At 37.3% G+C, this 6,745-nt stretch overlaps 2 protein-coding genes across 3 annotated transcripts; one reads left to right on the top strand and one right to left on the bottom strand.

Moving 5' to 3' along the window:
• The first annotated feature begins 260 nt into the window (after positions 1 to 260).
• On the top strand, positions 261 to 2,382 carry LOC115712494 (uncharacterized). 2 transcript variants are annotated; one of them, XM_030640777.2, is made up of 5 exons: positions 299 to 1,027; positions 1,118 to 1,524; positions 1,632 to 1,713; positions 1,794 to 2,051; positions 2,131 to 2,382. In XM_030640777.2, exons 1-4 carry the CDS (start codon positions 392 to 394, stop codon positions 2,022 to 2,024), a joined length of 1,356 nt encoding a protein of 451 aa, XP_030496637.2. In that variant the 5' UTR covers positions 299 to 391; the 3' UTR covers positions 2,025 to 2,051; positions 2,131 to 2,382. The 2 variants fall into 2 exon arrangements, with proteins under 2 accessions (XP_030496636.2, XP_030496637.2); XM_030640776.2 differs by having other exon boundaries at positions 261 to 1,027; positions 1,794 to 2,382.
• On the bottom strand, positions 2,334 to 6,745 carry LOC115712495 (uncharacterized). The gene is made up of 14 exons (XM_030640778.2): positions 6,501 to 6,745; positions 6,171 to 6,331; positions 5,969 to 6,058; positions 5,822 to 5,887; positions 5,395 to 5,460; positions 5,202 to 5,287; positions 5,056 to 5,101; positions 4,724 to 4,778; positions 4,422 to 4,498; positions 4,154 to 4,295; positions 3,942 to 4,069; positions 3,758 to 3,862; positions 2,767 to 2,910; positions 2,334 to 2,624 (listed from the first exon to the last, which is right to left on the bottom strand). The coding sequence occupies exons 2-14, from the start codon at positions 6,186 to 6,188 to the stop codon at positions 2,559 to 2,561; spliced, it is 1,089 nt and encodes a 362-aa protein (XP_030496638.1). The 5' UTR covers positions 6,189 to 6,331; positions 6,501 to 6,745; the 3' UTR covers positions 2,334 to 2,558.

Genomic DNA, 6,745 nt, shown 5'->3' with positions numbered 1-6,745 from the left:
AGCAAGCACAACTAAGCTAAAACACCTTAATGATCCTTCTGAGTGGTCCAATTCAATCAAAGTGACATACTTAAACTTATATAACTATATACGTATACATATATATTCTATATATTTGGCTAGACCAAATTCTAACAAAATTACAGCTGTATATATATAAGATTAAGAGAGGGGAAAACGAGTGAAATAAGCTTCCAAGAACAGATTTTGACACTGAAAGTGAAATAATAATTAATATACACGTGGTACTAGTAGTACAAAGATATACTTATTTATATATAAATATATTTATATATATTTTTATTATTAACACCTCAAGGGAAAAAAAAAACTACTTGAAGTGGTGGAGTTATTTAGAAGAGAGAAGAAGATACAAACATAATAAAAAGGCATGAAAAAACGCTCTGTTTCCCATGATCTAGGTACATATCCAAGCCCAGGAGCTCCACAATACCGTGGAAATACAGGAAATTGTCAAAAGGGTTGGGCCTCAGAGAGATTACCTCCAATCGGAGGTGGTTTGCAGATTGGTTCATCGTCATCAACTGCTGCTTTAATGAGTTTCAACAGTGGAAGAACACTTCCCTCTAAATGGGAAGATGCAGAGAGGTGGATTTGTAGCCCTGTTTTTGGACAAGGGGGGGTGACTAGTAGTAGCAGTAGTCACAATTGCTTGAATCATAATAGTAATAATAATAACAACAATTATTATTATCAGAAGAGGCCAAAGTCTAAAAGTGGCCCAATTGTTCACCCTGCAACTTCGTACTACTCAAACCATTCTCCGGCTGCAGTGTTGGAAGGCCGCGGTGGAGGCAGTTTGAGGAGCTTTGCGACTGCGGCCGCGGCGGCGGGTAGTTCGCCTTTTTCTACTGGTGTTTTGGGAGCAGAAAGTGTGTTCAGTGGTGGTGTTGGTGTAGGATTAGGACAGGGACAGGGACAGGCCTCTAGATTGGAAAGTGTTCCCCTTTGGCCAGAATTAGGAGAGAACAGTACTAATAATTCTAATTCAAACCCATCTCCAAAGGTACAATCTTTGTCTTGTTTTTCATATTGGCTCAAAAGGGTCTCGGCAAAATTTGATTTTGATCTGATTTTTTTTTTCCTTTTTTGATAGAAAGATGGGGAGGAAGCCTTGGTTTCTAGGGACGTTTCGAAACGAGAAATGGCGAACCAAATGAGTCCTCCTCCTCCTCCTAATAAGGAGAGTGGTCGTTCATCTATGGAGGTTGGGAGGTTGTCGCTTAGTTCCTCTCCACCAGCTCTACTTTCTATAATGGAGCAACAAAGTGAGGATCACTCTCACTCTCGTTCTCGTTCTCATTCTGGTAAATTAGAAGTCAAAGATGTTGAGGTTGACAAACGAGCCACCATGATTCGGTGGTCAAAGAAACGTGGAATAAGAATCAGTAAGAAAGACAAGCTTGGTGTTAATAATAATAGTAATAATGACCTCACTGAAAATGCTTTGCCAGTTTCGGCTTCTTCTTTTGATGTTTCAGAGTCTGCCATGGACAACTCAAAGTACATTATTCTTCTCTCTTTTCAATTCTCCATTTTCATTTATGTACTTTCACTTTTGGAACATACAAAAAGAGTTCATCATAAATGTGGTGTGTGGGGATATGCAGATGGCAAAGAGAGGAAGCCAAAATCATTGCGTGGGAGAATTTACAGAAGGCAAAAGCAGAAGCTGAAATTAGAAAACTTGAGGTCGAGCTTAAAAATCATATTTTTATTATTTTCTACTCAAGTACTCGTCTATAGCCTTATCACATTCACTTCATTTTCAGGTGAAACTAGAAAAGAAGAGGTCAGCTACAATGGATAAGATCATAGACAAGCTGAGAACAGCACAGTATAGAGCACACCAAATGAGAACCAACTTGTCTGCCGACGAAAGCCACAGCCGTAGCCATAGCCATAGCCACGAGGTTCTGAAGACTCCACGCAAGTTCTTCTGCTTACGAAAACAGATGAGGGTGGGATCACTAGGTCGCTTCTTTAGCTGCCGTGCTTCCTAGCTCCACTTTTGTTTTTCCCCCTTGAAGGTTGAAGCTGAATTATTGTTTGATTGAACTAGCTTATTTTTATTCTTCTTGTTGAATGTGATTTGATTTGATGCAACAGGTGAAATAGAATAGTGGGTTTGTTAAGAGTTAGGGAGCTCCTCAAAGTTCAAATGGTTGTATTGAAACAAAAATAAGCCTTTTGTTTTGCAATTTATAAAGACCACGACATTGCTTTTTATACATTGCAAAAGAGCTGGTCGGATTGAATAGACAACAGTTAAATACATAAGTAAACATCTAAATGATGAATCATACAAGCGATTGATTTGTAAAGCTTTGGAATAAAAACTAAATTTCTTTCATGCTAAAATATCTTATCCACGACCACAAATAGAGCTTTCAAAGCACTTTTACACAAGTCGATCAACATTCAACCCCAACTAAAATCTCCATGGAACTAATAGCAGTATACCGATTTAGGAAATAAACAAATTGACTATGACATTACTTTATTATATAGCCTGAAGAAAAATCCCCAACAATCCTTTAGTATGGCCTGTACCTCCAATCTGCTCTGGACGGTCTCCCGCTCCCCATTCCGTAACCACCCCACTGCAAAACAACAACACACCGTTTAATAAATAAGATGGACTAGTCATGTCCTTGAAAATCAATACTAGTTCATTTCAAAAGTAACAAACAGAACACAATGAAAACTAATTCTCAAGCTCAGCCATAATAGTATAACACTCACGTCATCAAAGTCTAGACTTCCATACATCCTGCCGTAGCCGCCACGCATTGGACCGGGATATCCCCCAAAGGTTTCTGCACTGTTCATCATGTAATTTCCACTAGGGCCAGCATCGTCAAGAGGTGTGGCCGTATCTATTGCAACCTAAAATGTAAAAGCAAAAATAAAAGTAACACAAGTTAGGTCAGCAACCTACATTTTAGTTGCAACTCACAGGCATTGCATAGCAACTTCAGAGGCGAGAATTTCAAAGCCAATTAGAAGTAGCACAGACACAGAGTAAACTAAACCCTAAATATAAAAGAATCAACAAACTTACAAACATCCTAAACTGACAAGGAACTTTAACTTGAGAGAATAATAATTAAAAACAAAATGTTACCCAAGTAACAGATAGAAATGATTAGTATTCTTGTTTTCGTAGAGCAACAACACAATTCCTAAGCACAGAACATAGTTTAACCTGAAACTTGGAAGAGTTCTTGAGGCTTTTGAAAATCATCAAGGTCACACAGATTTCACACGTGTCCTCTTGAAAAGATTGTCCCAATTATCATATAAATGATAATGAATTAATTAGTGATGAGAATATAAAATTGCTAGGCATCACAGAAATGATAGAAATACAATGTACCAAAAGCCCGCTCCCAATGAAATGGAGTAAGGAGAGGCCAATGAGCTAAAGCCATAAACTAAGTAAATCAAATTGGCACTAGGCGACCGGAAAGAATCTGGCTAATCCAAATAGATACTCAGTATCCCCCGGACCATATTGGGGAAAATTAAGTCTCAATATATCTGTTTGGAATCGAAAGCACTGTTGACGAGACATATTTAGATGTCATGGCATGACAGTCAAAACGAAAAAAAAAATTATTAAATGATAGTTTAGAAGGATGTCATGAAAACCTACTACAAATGGGTTGGGCCTCAACAGTTAGCAATTAAACATCATTTAGACAGATATAGCACAAATAAATTCAAGTCATACCTGTTGTCCACATATCTCATGAGACCTCCGTGCCACACGTTCTGCGACACCATCTTCAGCAAATGTTACAAAACCAAAACCTCTGTGGCCACTTCTTTTGGGGTCCTAATATTAGACAATATTTTATTAGTTACCTAATTAAGAGTTTTATTTCTACACTAACTGAAGATACATGCTATCTCACCCTGGGAACATAGACATCCATTATACGGCCAAATCTTCCAAAGTATTGCCGAAGGTCTTCAATAGATGCCTCTGGAGGTAGCCTACCAACAAAGATTTTCTTTCCCACTCCTCGAGTAGATTCACCTCCTAATCAAACAGGACAAAGAAAGAATTGATTTCATGAATCATTTTTACCAGCATAAATTACAGATTCGCTGCAGCGGCACTTACTTCCATACATAGGTCCCGGATGATCATATAAGGTAGGAGCACCGAGCGCTGCATATCTAGTTGCTGCAGAAATATATGCATTATATGCGCCATATCCACCCTGTGGTACTCTGCTTACTGGTGGTGGCCTAAAGTCATCTTCCTGATAACATGACATAATATTTCTTAAATTAAATAGTTTTTCATATAAGAATTATTCTTGTTTATATATATAAAAAGCAGGAGTGAGAAAATGTTCTGAAAAATTACTTTCTATCACCAGACCTACCTTAGGAGTTGCTCGATCAACAACTACAGTTGAACCTCCCAACTCATGAGTGTCAGCCATCAAATTATCAACAGACTCTGCAATAATTAAGATCAACATATACTTCCTTAATATTAATAATCGAAATTAAAAATGATCGTGCTTCTGTTTCTGAATGCAATAACTTTAAATAATTGAAAAACAGGATAGGCAATAAAAATACCACAAAGTTCATACTATATAATTACAGCAAAATGCAAGATATTTTTTTCTATATTGCAGAAGCTGTAAATTCACCATAAACATGAAATGAATGGCCAGACCTGCATTCGCAAAGGTGATAAACCCAATTCCACGATGTGTAGCCGAGCCTTGATCCTGAACAACATTTACAAAAGTTAAACACAGCATTACAAGCCTTAGAAAGTTTACAAGCAACCAATGAGCCTATGTCAGTAAGGCACCGCTACATGTAATATTACTGAAAAGAATAGTACAAACAGAAAAAGGTGTACAAAGATTGTACAACCAGCCTATGTCAGTTAGGAATGTTTTTATCAAGCTGTATGTACACACATAATCAACACATCTACTCAATTACATTTTCTAAAGCTAATTCTCCAAATGTAATTACATGAGAGGAAAGAAAGGGCACCTTTGGCATGTATAAGTCAGTTATCTCACCATATTTCTCAAAATGACTGCAAAAAGAAAAAACAATATATCATGTACTTCCACATCCTGGTTCATCAATTGATTAGAGAAAATATAAACGCTTACAAAAAATGAAACACAAATTACCTCTGAAAAGTAGCTTTTGACACTGATTGTGGAATCCTTGCCACAAAAATTCTGGTCACTTTTTTTGCAGGTGCTCTCATTTCTTCCTGAAAAAAGAAAACACAACAACCCTCTTTCATAGACGCTTTAATACTACATATGTCCATACTTAGCATTCTAAACGAAAATTAAAGCATTATGAGTTATATAAAACCTTTGGAGTTGCGACTTTAATCTCAAGCATTCTGCTCCCAAGGAAGTGCTCCCCTGATAAAGCACTCTGAAAGTAGACCCAAGACACAAAATATCAACTAATAGAGAAAGTGTTATGTAAAAGTAGACTATATAATATTTTCACTAGGGAACTAATGTTTCTTTTTTGCTGAACATTGGGAACTAATCTTTCAAAACCAAAATAAAGCGAAACGACCTTCAGGATTGTTCTTCCATCCGAAATTTGTGTAAATTCGAAGTTGTTATTTCACATGTTGTTAGTTTGGTAAATTTCTCCAATAGAATCAAGAAGTGACTATAGTGATAAATACGAAGACAGAATATTCCAAGCACTATTAACCGAAATCCGCACATACAACAATTTGAAATCAACTATCAAAAATTGTCCAAATTTAAAAATCACCCACCTTAGCATCTTCTTCTGACACAAATGTCACATACCCAAATCCACGAGAACGACCAGTTGAACGCTCCTAGGAACATAAAGAAAAAAAAAATCAAATATCACACTGATAAAGCCATTTTTTTAATATAAAATAAGGGACATAGCTAACCTTCATGACAATACAATCTTCCAATTCTCCAAACTTTCTCATATACTCTCTCAATCCATCCGTTTCAACGTCCCACGGAATACCCAGAACCTAAAATCCAGTTTTAAATCAAACAACAATAACGAAAAAGAAACAATTCGAAAATTTTCAAACTTGAATATCCAACAAGAGAAATTACGGAATTATTTACAGAAAAACTTACCACAAGCTTGCGCTCCATGAGAAGATGGTCAAAGAAAAACCAGGGAGAAACCCTAACACTCAAAAACCCAGAAAGCTCTCACAGACAGACAGCGCTCGCGCTCTAACCACACCCTCTCTCTCTCTCGCTCGCTCGCTCGCTAAATCTCACACACTCGCTCCCTGCACATAATAAGAACACCTCTTTCTCACACACAATCGTCAAATACCAAATCAAACTCACCATTTTTTTTCTTTTTTCTTTTTGGATGCGAAGAAGCTCAAACAAAAATCCGATTAGAAACAAAAAACAATAAAACAAAATTGTGGAATATACTCGCTGCTCACTGACCTTGATTTTCCTTCCTGGAATCTTATCTCTTCAAATCAAACCCCCATAAATGGCTCGTCTCTCTATTTTCCTACTCTTCAATTCTAGTAATAACAATTTTCCTTCTTCCCCAACTTACTCCGCTTTCTCTGTTGTTTTTTTTTTTTTGGTGGGTCTCCGCTTTCTCTGCTTGGTTCGGCTTCGGCCCCTTCGGCCGAGTCTCTCGTGGGCCTCTTCCACAAACCCAATGCTCACTTACTCAGCCC

Source organism: Cannabis sativa, chromosome 4, assembly GCF_029168945.1.
Source record: "Cannabis sativa cultivar Pink pepper isolate KNU-18-1 chromosome 4, ASM2916894v1, whole genome shotgun sequence".
NCBI classification, from domain to species: domain Eukaryota; kingdom Viridiplantae; phylum Streptophyta; class Magnoliopsida; order Rosales; family Cannabaceae; genus Cannabis; species Cannabis sativa.
This window is presented reverse-complemented; position numbering and strand designations above follow the sequence as displayed.